Source organism: Centroberyx affinis, unplaced genomic scaffold, assembly GCF_046629955.1.
Source record: "Centroberyx affinis isolate AG114_WGS23_722 - 3 ecotype Tasmania unplaced genomic scaffold, CSIRO-AGI_Caff_v1 ptg001131l_1, whole genome shotgun sequence".
NCBI lineage: Eukaryota > Metazoa > Chordata > Actinopteri > Beryciformes > Berycidae > Centroberyx > Centroberyx affinis.
The window spans coordinates 274262-293745 of record NW_027279670.1 but is presented as its reverse complement, the minus strand read 5'-3'; the positions used below and the strand labels follow the sequence as shown (position 1 = coordinate 293745).

The following is a 19484-nucleotide window of genomic DNA, read 5'->3' as shown; positions in this document are numbered from 1 at the left end:
TCTCTATCAAATAGATATAAATATTTTAGGGACCTGGGAATATTTGCTACATCTGTTCTCAACACACTGTGGCATTAACCCTCGCAGTCCTTACTGTAAGTGGTTGCTTGTAATGTTAGCAATCTAGGAAATGAGGCTTATTCTACTGTCACGCTCACTGCTCTTAGTAAGTTGTTGGCTAAATACCCAAAACTTAAATGGAAATGTGAATCTATTTTTGGTGGCAGGTGTTCCCTTCAGGATGAATCCCTGTGCTTTGCAGTGGGCTGTTTGGAGGAAAACTGCAAAGCACCAAAGTCCTTTGGGCTGCAGCCAGGTCTGAAATGTTGCTGTGGCCCACGCCAGCTTCAGCAACAATAAATCTGTGAAAAGGCCTAACTTCATCACAGTGATTGCTTACCCTACTACGGGAACCAGGCAGACTCCCTGAGACAAGCCCTGTATATACTGTTAAAGGTTAGAAACTTCTATCCCCCTCTCTCTGTCTCCACTCTCAAAAAATTTAATTAGCAGTTCCGTGAAAAATCGACATACTGTAAACAAATACCGCTATTTAGACTGAGCAGGGTGTCAGCATACACAAGACAAATTAAACAAATGACTAAAAGTACTAATCTTGCTCATTTCATAATTTCCCATAGGGGCATTTATTCATTCAACACCAGACAAAAGCGGTATCTGCCACAAGTGATGCCAAAAAAAGGCTTCTGTCTAACTAGATTTTAGAGAGCTTTACTCAGACCCTTGTCCAACCTATGAGGCCGAACAGTCATTTGTTGTGGTAAAAGCAAAGAAAAGGGATTTCCCCAATCATCAGAGAGTAACATTATGCTAATCTGGCAGCAGATACTAGAGGAATAGCGCTCCGAGGGCAGAATTATTCAGAGCTGGAATCCATAACATCAATCAGATTTATCCCTCCCCCACAACTTGTTGGCTGCAGGGAGTGGTCTGCTTCCCTTATGAGCTGCTATCATCAAGAGCAGGCTGTATACAGCAGCTTATGGAGGAAACATCCCTGCAGAAACTAGCAGAAATTCAATATGTTGTGGAAAAAAAACAGCCCAACACATGGACATTACTCCAGTGTCTGACTGTAAACATGCAAGCGATGGATCAATCAAGTTAATATTTCATTTCCAGAAAGACAGCGGGTTAACATGCAACAAGCCAACATTTAACTGCAACAGCCTACACTGTAAATAGAGCTGAACAATTAATTGAAAAAAAAAAATCAAAATTGCAATATGAACTTCTGCAGAGTTCACTATTACCACAGAGGATGCAATTAATTGCTTAAAAGAGAGGAGCGTCCAAAATGAATTTCTGAACAAGGTGTTTTAGTGCTGCGGGAAATATCTGGTCTATGAATCAAGTACAATATTGGTGAAAACATTTCATCATACTCAAATTCAGTAAATCCTGCACACTGACATCTATTTTTTTTTTTAACAAAATCACTTTTCTTTACACAATTTTAAAGTTCTAAAAAATGTATGACGAGAAAATCTTTTTGCGATAGTCTGTCAAATAATTGCAATTTAATTTTTTTTGTCAATATCTTTCAGCCCTAACTGTAAGTGTGACATGTCAAGACGGCAGGGTGTCAGTGGTTAATCTAGCTGTTGACACAGTGAGAAGGAGCACTCACCACCACATCACTCCTCATCTTGCCAAAGGTGCTGATCAGATGGGCGTAGTGGTAGTCGTCCATCTGCCTCAGTGTGCCGGTCATGCTCGCCACGAAGCTGCCCTGCAGAAGAGAAAAGAAACATGGAGAAGTGCCTTCAATACACAATCAGCACACATTTCAGCTAAAATTAAAGCCTGAGGACAGAACGAGTCTGCGCCTGTGATTTCGATGGACAGTGACTAGCTGACTTGATTGCATCGGAGGACCGGAGGACCGGAGGACCGGAGGAGCGGACCTGGCCTCCCAGGTTTGAAACAGTAGACGCCCGCACTCAGTGGCTGATCTCATTAACCTACTGCCCTCCACTCCTCAGCTCTTTGTCTCCGCTGATTATAATGTGTGTGAGGTCCCTAAAGCGCTGTCTTTAATTCACAGCGCTCCATGCTGGCTCTGGTTAGCAAGCTGCGGGTGTGCTGCCGAGAACAGATAAGGGAAGGCAAATGGATGGTAGGCTGGGTGGAAAGAGGTTGTCGCTGCCCGTCAAGAGCCATGCCAGTGATTTGGCTGATAGCGGCACAAATGTACGTGGGATGGAACGTATTGGAGAGGAGAACTAGGAGTTATTGATAGGAATGGTATATTTCTACAAAACCTGTGGAAACCAGAGGACACAACCGTTTGTGTGACTGAAAATGGTTTGTACCATAGAAGGGTAATAGCTAAAGGGATGCTAAAGGGGTGACAGATCCAAAGAAAGATGAAATGGGATGTTGATAATTCATGCAGCTATCAAGAGACTCATTATGCAAGAACAAAAGAGAAGTAGAAAGAGACGGATGGAAAAGAACAAGTAACAGATGAATACAAAGCACAGATAAAGAAGCACAGCAGTGTTGTGAGTGTATTAATTACATCATAGGCTGTGTTAACCAAACAAAATATGTAGTGCAGGTTAAAAAGAATTCTACCAGCAAGTTGCATAATTACAAAAACACTTGAAGAATGAATGAATGGTATTCTTGGAATTCTTTCATCATTGTTCTTTAACATTAACTCAATCAACACAGAATGCATGAGAGCACATCCAAATGAAGTCTAAAGTGTGATAAGCCTTTAGATGCACAGGCGTTACAGGTAGCTGTCTATCTCCATGTCAAGAACTACTGTTGGTAAGCAGCATATCACTGGATTAAAACTGACCACTTCCATGACCCAGATACATCTTACTAATGAAGAGCTGAGTAAATCTTATGAAAAAAGATATTCAAGCAGAAAGACAAGACAAAAAGGCCAAAAGGCATATTCTCCTATAAGATATGTGTTAAGGCCTCATCAAAAATCAGAAGCTTATCTAACTAGTTTAAGAAAATATATTTCAACCCTGAATTGAGTGACAGGTGTCTTTACACAGACAGATGAGTGAGATAAACATGTTTTTTTATGCAGTTTGAAGCTGTAAATGGTCTGTTTTTGTTCATGCTGTTTGCAATATGGAATAAACTAGATCAAAATGGGCCCATACTTTTTATTATAGTACGCTTTAGAAGTCGCAAAGAGAGCATTTTCTATCAGCAAGTATCCTTCCACACCTGATCAAATCCGAAATTGGGAATTTAAGAGGGACAGGGACACTCTTTGTGAAATGAGGCCTCTGCCAGTGCAGCCCTCCTGTAACAGATATATGAGTCAGCTGCTTCATGGTGGTTAATCCACACAGGGCATTCCGTTTCACTGGAGAATGTCTCCTTGAGCTGTAATTAGGCCTGACCCACCAAACAGAGCAGAGCAGAAACAATGCTCAACGCTCCCTCTCCCCCCACCCGACCCCTCTCCCTCGCTCTCTTTTTATGCATGGCCACTGTGCTTAGCATAGCGGCGCTAACTACAACTGAATGGAATGAATACAGCATAGATAATAATAATGCGAAACGCACCAAAACAATCACCAATGCAAACATCTATTATTCATGTTGCCTCCACTTTTTCTGTTGTCTTAAGTTGTGGGGCTGATAGCTGCTTCACTTCCCCTGCTGTATTGCTCCACAGAAACCAATGTGACTCATGGTAATATCGAGGCGTTCTCCTAAAGCACAGAGGGCAAGTCTCTTTCATCTGCGAGGGTATGTTAGGTTACGTGTTGCCCTCAGCTCCTCAGCACTGCAGCTGGAGAATGTATCCCAATTAGACAGCGCTTGAAGTAGGAAGTAGCATGTGCGTGCAAAAGAGTTATATAATTTCTTATTTTCCTAACCGGAGAACAAAGGATGCAATTACTTGATCGCGAGGTAGATAAAGGGATGAGGTGTGTAAGTGGAGGGGTGGTGGGATGTCTGGTTGCTGTGAATAAGTGTGGCTCCCCCTGGTCGGGGGGGTGGGGGAGACAGATTAACGTGTAGTTTCCGGGCAACTGCCACGTTATTCAAGGACTTGTTTGAGGATGTCGGGCCCATCCTTCTTCATTTCAGCTCTAATTTGACAGATCCAGGAGTGTGACTGGTGTGAGGGGCGAGCGCCGGCAGATGCAGTTCCCCTCGCATCGGGCAGTTGCTGCATTAATAAACGGAGCAAGGACTTCAAAGCAGGCAGCAGTCTTTAGAAGTCATCGTTTGCCGGTTACAGCTACTCCCCTCGCCGCACAGTGACGAGATCAGCTGGCGGGTATCCCATGTTCTTGCTTTCTTTCCCTTTCCATCTCTTCAGCTATGAATGAATCCCCAAGATGAAGATCTCGCAGAGCAAACTTCGTACGTCATAAGCCCCGATGTGGGAATTGCCATAAGACGCCGATGCCGCAAGCCAGAATTCATTGTGCGCCGTGTACAGTAGTGTAAGTCCCTAAAGCTTTACTCCAAACCTTCAATCTCCAGACTACAAAACAGCACAGGCGTACATACGTCATTGTGAGTATTGATTTGATTCCTGTAATGTATTGCTGCCAGACGTGAATGATTCTTAAGCTTCCAAACAAATGTAATTGCTGCTTCAGCCACCGGGATCTTAATCCCGGCAAATCCTAATGGCAAATTAAATAGAGGTAAGGGATCTAGCGCCAATATATTCTCCCATCTTGATGCGTGTATGGAGTGGGAAATATGGACAGAGAATCACTCCCAGAAAAGGATAAAGACCTTTCAATGTGCGGCAATTAAGATCTAAATGCAGAACAGGAACACATGCCACGCCAGCTGTTAAGGCATATTGCAAGAACAGAGACATGAGGCATGACAGCTAATGAAAAAACGCAGGTACGCCACTCCGAGGTCTCCAACTCTAACTGGGTGACTGCATGGTAACACGGTGTGATAGCCTTCACTGTCATACGGCCCACTCCACAGGTCTATCAGTGAGACCAGCGGCGGGTGGAGTGAACCTGGGAACTCTGAGGCCAGCCTGTCCTCTCACGCCTCATCTCTCCACTTTTATCGCTGTGATGAACCCAAACCTGTTACCATGGCAACGCTCTTCTTTTTTTTTTTTTGAGAGACAGAGAGAGAGAGAGAGAGAGAGAGAGAGAGAGAGAGAGAGAGAGAGGATGGAAGGAAATCAAATAAAACAGACTAGGAAAAGAATGCTTTGGGGAAAAAAAAGCCTCTCCCTCACGACTCTCACACGGGCCTATCAATTCTGATTTAGGTGTGGGCGATGGAGGCACCTGACACACTGAGCAGCTGCCGAGAGGGGTAGCAGCAGAGGAGAGTGCCGGTTCAGTTTCTGCCTGCTGTGACTTGAAGAAAAAAAAAAAAAATACAGCAAGAAACAGACATGCTGAGAAATAATGTTAGAACTGGTTTCAATTTCTTAAAATACAGTATATTTTAAGTTACAGAGCAAATAATAGAGTGACGCCTCCTGCTCATCACTGACAATCTTGGGATAATTTTGACAGAGAACGCGACACTGTACACCAATTCAACAACTAGACAGTCAAATGAACGCTACAAAAAATTTGAAAACAATGAAATTAATTACCAAGAGCTCAAGAAAATGAAACCAAAATGATTTCCTCAGGTACTGACAATACAAAAGCTGGGATTACATTCCAATTTAATGGTGAGCAATTGTCAGTGTAAATTTCACTCTGGTCTAGATAGAGCCCATCTGATATAATGAAGCACCACAGGGAGATAGCCAATAGAGGACAAAGACAGAAATGCTCAAGATGCTTACAGAAGACAAATAATCGTCTAAATGGCCGGCAATCGAGCCGTTATCAATCTCAAGCATTTATCTACTGAAACAATTATTCAAGCTAGGCAACAATAAACGGATACTGACAATTCATCATCAATATCCATCATGTTGTCCAGAAGCTGCGGATTTCTGAAACCCTTGCTCCATATCCATCTCAGGCTCGGGGGCAAATGAGGCAGAATCTTAGCGGAAATGAAAAGCGGTGATTAGAGGGCAGGGCCAGATCCATCATACTCGGCTCTCCAGCTCTCGCCTCTCTGATAATTCATCTCACTTTAGTGCCTGACAGCGGGGAAGCAAAAAAAAGATGTTTGCTCTAGTAGTGAAGGGGTGCCCCATAAACACAGCATTGTTTTAAGCCTTTAATTAGGCCAGTGGGGACATGGCATGCCAGCCTCTGGAGGGATGAAGACTGTGCCTCAACCTGCCTCTGGAGGAGAGGACACCGATAGAGGAGAAGAAAGAAGGGGGTGGGAGACCAACAGGGGCAGAGGTTACTCTCTCTCTTTTGTTTTCTCCTTCTCTACTGGCTTGAGGCCTGATGCAGATACACATTTGCTGGCTCATTACAAAGGACATTAAACAAGCACACACAAAACTTCCCATGGAGGTCACTACGCAATTTAATCTGGGATGGATGAAGACACTCCACTTGTGCAAACACAAGTGATCAGCACTGCTAAGTCATGGAGCCTTTAGTTCTACGAAAAAAAAAAGCTAATGAGAAAGCGAGGAGCGTAAGTACAGTACAGTGGGCCGCGTTGGCAGAGATAACCCACGGCAAACAATGAGATCTTCATTTATATTCTCTTCAATTTGCCTCCTCACTCAGGGATAGCGGAAAGGATATTGTCGGAGCGGAGTTTCAAAAAATTTCCATTGAGGTGATTTTGTGAGCAGAATTCAAAATGAAAGGGTGGAATGGCATCACTGCTTCCTGCCAGGGAGAGTGGAACGCACTTCACATACCCTCTAGGAAAAAAAAAAAAAAACCTGAGAGCTGCGAGCTGTGGAACGACCACCATCTGCGTCTAAATGTCCAAATACTGCTAGTTATAAAACTCAGTTCTGATTGACTGAGTCCTGTTCGAAGTCGTTGTAAAATACCCAATAAACACACACCTGTGCCCGTATAACACTTAATTTAAATATTAATGTTCTGACCAAAAATCACCACTCATACATGTACTTTTGTATCGCTTCGCAAGCACATCGTTTAGCCACTGCTTGATAGAAGAATAACATTTCATTCATACTGCAATTAAATTTCAATTAAAAGCCAAAGATGTATTGACCATTTGCACTCTTTCTTTTTAAATATAAAGGTGTATAACCACCATTTTATTAAAGTTATAACAGCCACTCGGTATATGCTATATAGTGATTTTAGAACAGTTAAAGGCATTGGTAGGTACAACATGAAGCAATCACACTGTTTAGCTTCTGTTGAAAAACTTTTTTGCTTGGTAGAAGAGCAATATTTCATTATTATCATCATTTAACTATTATTGATTGAGACAATAATTGTTCATTTTGAGACAATGTTGTGTCGGTGCTCTTATAAAAGCAATGAGCCACTCACTCACACTCACTTCACAACAGCTGCTCTAACATCACTGCCTCCTCTGTCTTCTTGCTCATGTACCAGTGGGGTAAATCTATCTGCCCCGCTTCTTTTTCTCCTCATACTATTAACACACACACACACAATCACACACACAAACAAACAGCACCGGCACAGAGCAGCAGCTGTACAGGCAGCAGCACTTGAGCACATTTCACAGTGGCCTGTCAAAGGGAGGCAGAGCTGACACATGCGGGGTACTTGGCCACCACTGCTGGATTCAACAGCATGCCCACTTGGCTCAAACATCAGGCGCTGGCCAACAAGGTGGCAGACAGGCGGGTCAGCCGATGGAACGAGCGGAGGACCTGTTAGAGGCCAGCTGAAACCATTCACGCTTCATTTTCATCTTCACAAGCATTTGGCCCGATGCAGCGCGACGTCTATATAAACACTTCAGGATACACAAGGATAAATAATACCCATGAATACCCTGGCCGCCCATCCGTGAAAGTGACCCGTCATGCCATTCATTCATACACTATCCAACTCAGACAAGCTTGAGGAAACACTTTCACACTCTAATACATCAAAGCATTCTTCCTCCTTGAACAGACACCTTTATTTATACAGGGAACCCCATCGAGTCATGGTCTCTTTCACAAGGCAGCTCTGTGTGTCCATTAATATAATGCCCAATGCCAAGCATGCGTCACTTACTGGACAGGAGATAGATGTTACTGACCGCTGCCCTGAGTGTAGGCTGTTTGTGGGCAGGGTGAGGAGAATGAGGGGACCGTGTAGGTCAATATGTGTCGTCATGTCTTGAAGCCAAAGCGCACTGTCCAGACTGTCCAGACTGTTAGCAGCTAAAGGTCAGAAACAGCTTCAAGTATTGTGGTTGGAGAAAGTCTACACTCTGGATTAGCCCTTGGCAGTCAGTGAGCCTAAGGCAGAGCCAGGCAATCATCAGACCGTTTTTTTTTTACATTTTTCTAAAAAAAAAAAAAAATAGGATGTTGAATACCAAATCTGCTCAATACAAATTGCAGATAATGCCACGTTGGTGTACTTCCCCCCTTATATTTCCATTGACATTCACCCCTAGAAAGATAGACCATTTCCCCAAAATTCCCCTCTTCAAGCTGTGCAAGAAGCACATGTCTGGTAAATAGAGAGTAAGCTTTGATGGATGATTTATTTCTACGTTTTGTTTAATGCTGCTTCATGTTCAGGCTAATTTTTGGACCGAGTCAGAGCCGGCTTTGTACACAAGTGGTGGGCTTGATGAAAAGACCAAAAGACCGCAGCAGATCTGGTAGCCATGTTTTCAGCTTTACTTCTCGCTCAGAGACTTGTGCTGGGGCAATGCAGACACATCATATCAGCTTGTCAGCTGAGATGCACACACACACACACACACACACACACACAATAGCTTTGCCTCTCGCTCTCGATTGTTGAGAAATCTAAGCTACTGTAAAATGACAGCTCATCTCCATCTGGTAACTCAGTCCTATACCAGATATGATACTCAGCTTTGTAATGTATCCTGTATGGATGAATGCACTCTGAATTTCCGGGAACAGATCGGATATTGATATGAAGTTGAGCGGCGATAGTAAGTGAGACAGAAGTGACTAAAATGAAAGTTGCATTCGTCGTCTGGGAATCAGCAGTTGAAGAGTGGTTTAGGCTAATTTGTTAATTTGGGCAGATGGGGAAGGGGGGGTGGGGGGGTCTGGGAACTCATAGCAGCTGTTTAGGGATCCTCTCCAAAGACTACTGAGACAGCCAGGGAATCCTGCGCTGGAAGGGCCAAAAAAAACACAGACGGCTTCCCATTCCTCTGGGTAACACCAACACATACTGCATCGATAAGCTCAAGTGACAATGACAAGAAGATGCCAGTGTAGGGAATAGTAGTGGTGGATTTTCCCTATATCACTAACAACACTGTACTCAAATAAAACAGCCCATGATCTATAAGTTTACTTACAGTCCTGCGTGTGCCATACATGCGGAGGGCAAGGACATCAAATAGGAGTCCCCCGAGGGCTTGGCTGTACGATAATGAAATCAATAGGAGAGCAGAGTGACTCCAGTGACTTCTCTGCCGCACCGGTCTATCCATCTGAGAAACGGTTTGCTTACACAAGCAAATCCCCAAGCAGATTCCAATAAAAGAGGACGATAAAGCCTATTTGAACCCCGCATACTGTACACAGCACCTCCCAGAGGAGAACTATCCATTACATTAATGCCATTAGCCCAGGGTCAAACCTAAAACACTCGCCAACCAGCACAGTGATCCAAGGTCAGATCTTTACAAACATTACACAGCCTTCTCCCGTGTCAAACCTGCACCTTGTCAGCGCCTGGCAGAGCAATAACAAGGCTGTGAAGCAGATGTGTTACTGTCACTCCCAAACAAGAAGCCAATCTCATAAAACTGTGTTGTGAGTGCGAGCGCACTATTCAGCACCTTCAAGGCGCAGTCATTCAGGCAGCAGGGATATCTTATGTCACCTTGTAGAGGAGCGAGATGAGGCGAGGGGACGGACAAAGAATAACAGCATTTTCTGTTATTCGCATGCGTCATAAGGGCCTTGGCTGGGAGAGATGTGAAGCAGTGAGAGAAAGATGAACAAGGGAAGGAGGTCTAATGGATTTAAGTGTGAAGTGAACCCGCCGAGCAGCTTTTCCCCTTTTCTTTCTTTGAAACCTTTTGGCACTTTCCTCCCAGCTGCATCAGTTGTCCTGCTGTCTTCAACTTGATGGTGTAGCAGTCACAGAACTGTCAATTATTCTTTCAAGCCTATATATTTATATCTATATTTGTGTTTTTCTGCCACATTACCATGATATAGTTTTGTGCTATTTTTGTTCTCCTGAGCTTATTAATGGAGCCATGGAGCCAGCAGTGCATGTCCTTCCCTTTATTGTAGCCGAGTATTTGTTAATATGTTTATGTTGTTTTCATTTTCAACTTTTGATAACTATTTAAATAAAATAGCTATTTTTGTATAGCAACTGTAAAGCCATTACGTGTAGAGCCAGAAACACCGGACGAGTGAGCATCACTCAATATGAGGTGAGCGAGTGCCGTTTGACTGACTGATAAATGACTGACCTGAACTTGACTCCTGATGAATACATCTTTCACAGTGGGAAAAATAACTTGCCTCCTTACACAAGTTTATTCTGGCTCCATTATTCAGTTTGAATTATGACAATTTCACGTCACATCTTCTGTATTGACATGTTTTACCAGGTTAGAAAAGGATTTAGGTTTCCCCTAAATATTTGCCTAACTCGTCTATAAGCAGCTGTGACTCGGAAACCACTGTAGACCTTGTGATACTTTCCTCATAACAAGAAACAATATTGAAGTACCAAGAAAAGATCTCATAGTAACAAAACAAATATCTAATAATAACGAGAAATGATCTCATTATAATAATTCATTTTTTTTCCTTACATTGTTAAATCAATCTCTTCAAGAGCTTTTTATGATATATACAGTAGATTTCATTTTCACCCAAAAAGCCAGTTAGGCCCCTCTGGCTCCAAGCCCTTGAATTGGTAACAGCTTACATGAATCCTCAATAAGGGACAATATGTGTGGAGTATACAGGCTTCTGTGAATGGTAATGCCAGCCCTTACTGTGTGTGCTTTTCTCTAAAGGGTTGTGATGCGAGCAGCCGTCCATTGTTTACCTGCAGGTTTGCTCCTAATGGTGGGATGGCCAAACAGGAGCACACACACCCACCCACACAACACACACACGTACGCAGAAGAAAGAACACATATACAAAAATAACACACCAACAGATGTAATTGCATGCACAGAAAAACACATGTAACATCTAACACACTGGCAAACATATGTGAACGCACATGGAAGCATGCACATATTCTAACACACACACACATATACACACACACACACACACACACACACACACACACACACATACACACGCTAACAAAAATACACAGGAGCAGCAGCAGCAGCAGCAGCAGCTGCCGTCTGGAGGACTGCAGCTCATTACCATGGTACCTGAGGCTTATAGCAGAACTAGGGGTTTCCCAGTGAGAGAGAGAGAGGGAAAGCTGCGGCTCCAAAAACATCCAACCAGGCATAGATTACAGCTCCGCTTTTGCACGATCACGATTTCACCACGTGTGCCATTTCCCCCTCCTCATTCTGTTCATTAAACACTACAATGGTGCATCACGAATCCAATTAAGTCAAAAAGGAAAAAAAAAACACACATGTCCCCAGATGACAAACCAGGCTTCTCCAGCACAAACAGTGTTAACTACTAACTAGCCCATGACAGATGGATAAGAAGCTGAAAGGAGATGGGGCAAACAAGCTCCTGGGAGAGAGGGGGAGGCAGATGGAATCTCCTCCTCGCAAGAGGGAGCTGGGGGGGGGGGGGAACTCGGGGAAATTGAGATGGTGGAAGGTGAATGGACACATAATGAAACTCTCAAGGGTGACAATTACACGACAAACACGCCACATGCCCGGCGACACCACACTGAATCACAAACGCAAGGCACGCATGCAGCCTGACAAGAAGGCGCAACTCGTAAACAAACGCATTACTCCTCGGTCTCCATTACTTTCTTTCTCAACATACACACACACACACACAGGACCAGGCTGGGTGTAAAAGTACACTCTGATTAGACAGCTTCCAATTAGAGGTTGCATTTAATTCTTCTGCTCCTGCTACTGAAGACGTTAAGGCGAGTGTTGATGTGCGTACGGTCTCCGTGGCGATGAGGGTCACTGCCGGTACTTGCTCAACAGATGATGAGATAAAGGGATGATGCATGAGCCCGCCAGATGTAGCCAAAACTAGAGCTGGACTTTCTCCGCTGCACCCCTCCCTCCTCCCTCTCTCTATTCTCTCTCTCTCTCTCTCTCTCTCTCCTGCTCCCTCCCCCCTCCCTCTCAATCTCCCTCACTCTCTCTCTCTCATACACACACACACGCAGAAAGAGGAGAGAGCGAGAGAGAGGGGAACCGCAGCGGTACGATGGAGATATTCTGCGTGCGTGTCCTCTGTCGCTGAGGAGCCCGGAGTTCAGCCACAGTGTGGATGGGGAGCGGGTGTGTGTGTTGTTGAGTGCGTGTGTGTGTGAGTGAGTGAGTGAAGCCCCTGCCGCCGCCGCCGCCGCCGACATACGGAGGAGAGGAAAGGAGAGCAGAGCAAAAAGGAGAGCAGGGGAGAGCGGGTGGAGAGGAGGGAAAAAGGGGGGGAGTGTTGACTCTGACTGGGGCTTAGAGGAATCTCACACCACTGGATCGGAGGACGCCGATGTGCAACAACTACTCCCAACTCCCGCTGCCGCCGGCCCGCCCGTCCATCCTCCCAACTTCTGCCATGGCATAGCCTCCTCTTCCAGCTCGCCTCTAATCCACTGAGGGAACGGACATGCACAGGCACAACCGGGGATCTAGGCTATCTCGTCCTTTACGTCAGTAATTCACAGTCTGAGGTGAGTCGCTCCCTCTCCCCTCCTGTCCTCTCCTCTCCTCTATTTCACCTCTCAGTCGCAGCAGCTGCATGGGGAAAGTCTATTCAAATAACCTCTGGAAGGGGAAATCCGAGGGATCTGCTCGCTCCGTGGGACTGAGCTCGGGATAAGCCACGGGGGAATGTTTTCACTGAAGATTTTTTCCCTTTTAGCCGGGTGATCGAATATGAAATACGTGCGGCAGATGAAAGGAGAGGAATCTCAGATTTGATTTTATGCTTAGTTGCTCTGCTGCATAGAATAGGTAAGCTGTTTTCAGTCAGGTGTTGTGGAATGTGCTGCTACTGGAGTTTAAAATTCTGGCAGTGAAAGAAAAAAAAAAAAGTTTAAATATGAAAAATGTGTATCTCAGGTGAAGTTGAGGAAAAAAAAAAGCACTGCCATCGAAATCAAAACAATAAAACTGACGTTTATCAGATGTGTCGGGTCAGTTTTCTCTTTGCGGGAGGATTCTGATCCAGATTTAACCTGATTGCCTCAGCACACATAGCTGGAGCGGTGCTTGCGTACGAGGGCTCGCATGATGCTGCATTTCCTCTCCTTTACGCAGCTGAGCGTGTGTTACATAAACCACGCGGATATCAAAAAACAAAAAAAAAAACAAAAAAAAATAAATAAAAAATATCTGCACCATCTGAATTGTCGTGCGGAGCTGCTGGCCCCTGTACGGAGTCAGAGACAGTGTTGCATGGAAGAGCAGGCAGCTTGCAGTGGAGAGGAATACGTAATGAGAGCCGTGCATCAGCCAGCTGACTGCGTCTGATGAAGGACTTTAACTGTGGAGTAATCTAGATTAATGGATTGGGCGAACCCACCATCTCCTTACTGAATGTGTGTGTGTGTGTGTGTGTGTGTGTATTGTATAGAGAAGTGGGATTCTTGGCTCTCCCCTGTGTGTGTGTGTAGCAAATCCCATATTTTGCTTCCAGTCACTAAACACTCACAGAGAGAGAGAGAGAGAGAGAGAGAGAGAGAGAGAGAGAGAGAGAGAGAGAGAGAGAGAGAGAGAGAGAGAGAGAGAGAGAGAGAGAGTGGGAGAGAGAGATGGATGGTCTGGAACCCTCAGATCTTGATTGCCCTTCAATTGCCACACAAAGCGCATGCCATTCCCGCTCATCACCGACACCCTGCTGCCGCCGCCGCCGCCGTCTCTCTCTCTCTCCCCCCCTCAACCCCTATCTCACATGATCGCTCTGATACCATCTCCCCTCTGCTCTATTCCACTTTCTGCAGACACCGAGAAGGGGACTGAGGGAAACAGATGAAGATAGATAAATATAGAGATAGACAGATGGGAAAAGGGGATTGTGTCAGAAAGAATGGAGAAGCAGATAGAGAGTGAGCGAGGATATTGAATTTACTTTCCACAGTGGAATGGCATATGTACTAAGAGTCAAGGAGGACACAAAAAAGTGCTTATAGGCTTATTTCTATCTGTACAATATAGGAGGCGGGGGAATAAGAGTGGGATGTAAGCTAAAAAAATACAAAATACAGGTTCCCCTCCGTTCCTCCATCCCTCCCTCCATCCTTACTGCCTCAGTGAGAACCCGGGCACAGTGGCCCAGGAGGAACGGGCGTGCTGGCCTGCCGCTTCAAAGCTAATCTTTATTTTTAGGAATCACTGAAATCAGTTAGCGGCACTCGCAGTACCACTCCCGAGGGAAGGGAGAGGAAGACACTCGCAGCCCACACACATACACACACACACACACGCAAGCACGAGTGCACACACAGCACCTCTGGACACAATCACTCCAAATACAGAGATACACGACGCTGGCGATGTAGTACAAAGCTGAAACAACGCTTTCAGCCGCGAGAGAAACGGGAATCAGGGAGAAACACAGCAGAGGCGGCCTGCAAGAGACAGACTACACACACTCCATTCTGGGATGTTCGTTGCATGACACCTGACTCCACGGAGCAAGCGAAGAAGGGATGAGGGTGAGGAGAAGGGGAGGAGAGCCGGGTTTCCAAACGTGCGGCGAAGTGTGCATTCGCCTCCCGCGCCCCCCGCTTGCTGGGAGTGGTACTCATTCATCCAGAAAACAAATTGCTCTCCTATACGAGAATGACTGCTTTTTGGAGCAAGCCAGATGTTACCTTTCATGTGGTAATGGGATTATTCATTAAGAGTCAGATTTTGTTATTTTTTTTCCCCCCTGCGTGCAGCACAACAACAAACAAGCAGTTGAGGTGAAGCGTGCGCGTGTGTGTGTGTGTGTCCGTGTATGTCTGCTGCATACTGAAAGACACATTTCACACCTGATCCCACCTGGCTCTGGTTGCGTGCGTGCACTGGTGTCTGTGTGTGTGTGTCTGTGTGTGTGTGTGTGTGTGTCCCCTCTGCGTTGCTGTAGAGGCCGACTCAGCTGGGGTGCCAACAGGCCCTGGGGAAGTGCTGTGGTAAAGGTAGGGGGGGGGGCTGGATGCTGTATGAATGCGGAAGAGGAAATGTCCCATTACTCTGCTGTGGCTTTAGATTCTCCGAACACTACCGTGACCTTCACTTACTTGTTCGATTGATTTCAAACACTGCCCCAAATTTCCTTCAAACGATTCAAACTGCGAAAGCTGCACATTTTTTTCAGCTGTGTCCAACAAAAAAAAAAGAAAAACAGAATCCAGACATGAGGACAAGTAATGGTCGGTCTTAAAGGAGGCCCATTGATTCAAGAGACTGGCCTGTAACTGAAAGGTGACTGGTTTGATCAAGTCAATAGTCATGTGTCCCGCAGAATTCCTACCTGGTCACTCACTGCAAGTAAGAGTGTTAGCTGAAAGCCTAAAATGTAAATGTTACACTACCAGTCAAAAGTTTGGACACACTAGATATTTCTTTATTTTTACTATTTTCCACATTTTAGATGATAATAATAATAATAATAGTAAAGACATCAAAACTATGAAATAACACAAATGGAATTATGCAGTGACCCAAAAAGTGTCAAACAAATCAAAACTATCTTATATTTTAGATTCTTTAAAGTAGCTGCCCTTTGCATGGATGGAAAGGCAAAGGCTTTGTAAAGAAATTCATACATAGGCATCAACTTCACCATTTATATTTGTCTAAGAAACACATTTCAAGCATTTAAGCATAAGCCTTTAGATCAAAATGGCTTTAAGACAATGAAAAACATTCAATCAAGTGTGTCCAAATTTTTGACTGGTAGTGTATGTGACACTATCGTTGATATACAGATATTTAAGATGATTTGGATCTTAACATGTCCATGTTCAGTGGAGTGTAAAGTAAACTCCAGCACACTGAAGAAGGCCTTCATGCTGAAGTTTGTGCTGTGCATGTTTTATATTCTGCACTGGAAAAAAATTGAAATTGGAAAAATCTTGAAATGAAGTAACTGAAGTAACAGACCTTATTTTTTCTCTTTGATTATGAGGCAACTTCCTACCGACTCCTTACCCACTCCACTATGGCTTTACCACTTACATTCAAGAGATGCAGCGGAACTGACAATATGATACATCTTACAGACAAGAGAGGATGGCTTTTGCCGTCTCTCTTCCCCCCGTCTGTCTATTTTGGTTCATGGCTCCTTTTCCGCGGCTTTGCCTTCCCTCTTCCCCTCTATCTCTGTCTATTTTACTCACTTTCAATTCTTCTCCATCCAAGCGCAGTGAGAAGTCTTTCCCCTACCCTCTTCCTCCTCCAACCTGTTTATTCTAGTCCCTTCCTCTCCTTTTCCATCCAAGCAGCTGTGTTGGTGTGTGTGTGTGTGTGTGTGTGTGTGTGTGTGTGTGTGTGTGCGTGCGAGTGTGTGTGTGTCGTTTCTTTGCTAGGGAAGACTAGGAGGAATCTGAGAGCAGCAGGGGAGTTCTCTAGTTACCCATCAGCTTTGAAACCTCAGCGTGTTTAGGAGGCAAAGAGAGAGGGAGCGTCAGAAAGACAAAGAGAGAAAGCAAAGGAGAGAAAGAGAATGAGAGACAAAGAAAGAGAGAGATATGATGTTCTGTCGAGAGACGGAGAGCAGAGGAAGGGAGAGAAGTGATCTGGTGCATTCTGATTAGAGCCGGCAGCCTCTGCAGCACGCATCCTTTCCTGAGATCTGATCTCTATGTAGCCTCTATGTTCGGTGACGTATGGATTACAGGCACGCTGTGAATTCATCAAGCCCCCCTGGAGCCCACCTGGGGTTTAGGCATAGCACACGTAGCCAACTGACTACAGCACGCAGCAGAATGACTAGAGGAAAAAAAAGTGCAATTCAGTGGGGAGGAAGTGAGTAAAAGAGAACCAGGCCACAAAGTCCAAAGGCAATCATCAAAAGATAGGAAGTCCTACATAAAGTAGCAGCATACTGGCATATACTGCATTGTGGCGCGATAGTAATCTCTAGTGTCATATACAATAGGAGATGATGACAAAAGGGCTGATGGTGACTATATCCTGCATTCTGAGCCTTAAAACCCGCAGGGGAGAAAGTCTTGCAGTGAAACTCCAGTCTCTCTCTCTCTCTCTCTCTCTTGCAGTGAAACTCCAGTCTCTCTCTCTCTCTCTCATACATATTACACACATAGAAGAAATAAATGGTTGTGTTACAGCTGCATTTGTCCAAATGTAGCTGCACCATATGGTTATCTAATAAAAGCTGTGCATATGGCAGGAACTCAATATATAAGGGCATTTCAAAGTCTTATGGATTAACAGCAAATCTGATTGGATTGAGATGTGATGGGGGTGAAGCATGTTGCCGTCTCCTCTGTTAATAAGTGAATAACTAGACTACAAACAATATGTTCCTGGTGGTATTTAGTCATTACCGCAATACCTCTTAGAACACAATGATCCTGAGCCCAATCTTTAAAATGGTGCCTGTTTGGTACCAGTGGAGTGATCCATGATGAGTGAGCAACAATTACTAGAAACACAATCCCTTAAAACCCTGTGGTTTCCAGCGCCCCTTCCATCTTACAGCATTAAGCTACCATTAACTGACAAAGGATTTGCTGCATTTGCTGTCAGACTAATGTACTGCTGCTATCCCTCAACACTGTTCCGTACAGTCAATCATTCAGCTATATATACCCTTCCATCACACCCTGAGAGCATGGGCACGCGCACGTACTCCAACACACACGCACACGCAAAAAATAAACCCACACCGACTGACCTTAACGACACAATCTAAGCTAAAGTACGAGCCTCCATATCTTTTTACTGTATAATCAATGTGCTCTTAAGAGACAGATCAAAGACTTTTCAAAACACTACTAAGCCCCGTGTAATTATGAGCAGAAGCTGACAGAGGAGAGGAGAGGGGAAAACAAAACAAGAGTAGATAAAGCTGGATTACAGTGGGGCTTGGCACTTCCATGAGTGTGATGATACTGCCGTACTCATTTGTTCAGGCAGCATCTGAGGCCATGCTGAGCCGCAATAATGTAAAACTGTAGCAATCAGAGAGCAGGAATTTGCCGTTGATCACATAGCGCAAGGGCAGACTTCAGGCCCACTTTGTCTCTAATGGAAAAACACAATGCTGGCTGCATATATTTTCCTGTGATTTCACTCAGTAAATAACACACAGAGCCAAGCTGTCATTGTGCATTTTGAGAGGGCAAGGACCTTGAAATAAGAGAGTTTCGGCCCAAGCACACCATCTACCCCATAATTGTGGCAAATGGCATCTAAAAGGATGTCACTGCTTTATTTGAATAGGGCGGTACCGGGCATATGTGACTGAGCAGCTTATGATTGCGGTATCTTTTCGGTAAGCTGTCGATCAAACAGCTGAAACATTCACTGAGTATAAATTAAGCAAAGTATTGAGTAATGTGAGAGTGAAAATTTAGGTACTGGAAATTACACTCATGAATCAATGCTTTAAATGTTTAAAGAGAAAGGCTGTCGAGGTCGGCGGTGTTAATTGATATGTAGGGCCATATTTCCAGGGTGATGAATTCACTGGGTTTGTGATCCACGTATTAATGAATTTTCCCTTTGGTGGAGCAGAAGCGATAATACAAAAGTAGTCAGGCTTGAAGTCATGGTAAACATTAAAACCCCAGGTTGAGCCAGACACTGAAGTCTCTACCTCTTAAGGTTTTACCTCCAGCGACCAAAAGTTCAATTAGGCAACTGCCATTCACAGAACTGCTGACTCATAGAAATCACCACTTTTCAAAATAACACAAGTAATGTGGACCCATTTACTCATTCAAGGTACATTGCATTAAATGAGCACGTACTCTGAGCATCATGACCGCTTCCATTAAAGGATAATGAATTACATTGCTGCAGTATTCTGGATTGTCCTTGCAGGATTCTGGAGTTTCAAAGAATGGGTGATTTAGCAGAGAAAACCTTCCCAAGAGGCCGCGGTGCTCAACAGGCTCTTGTGTCCATTCATCACGGCAGAAATGCACTTGTTTGGTTAGTGCATGTTGTTCTTAGTGGATAGAACAATGTGTGGCCAAGTCAAATCCCTACATCTGACCTAAACACCCGTAGTGCCAGGATGACGGCCTGCGCCTCTAAAAGAAGGTCAGATGTGAACACGAGCTTGCCATGC

General features: G+C 44.6%; 1 protein-coding gene across 2 annotated transcripts in view; it reads right to left on the bottom strand.

The window, feature by feature from the left end:
- The window catches only part of dock1 (dedicator of cytokinesis 1), a 172419-nt gene that overhangs the window by 56453 nt on the left and 96482 nt on the right, over positions 1–19484 (bottom strand). For both annotated transcript variants that reach the window (XM_071523954.1, XM_071523955.1), the window contains one exon: positions 1652–1753. In XM_071523954.1, the coding sequence (XP_071380055.1) occupies positions 1652–1753 (102 nt within the window). The remainder of the gene's footprint in view (positions 1–1651; positions 1754–19484) is intronic.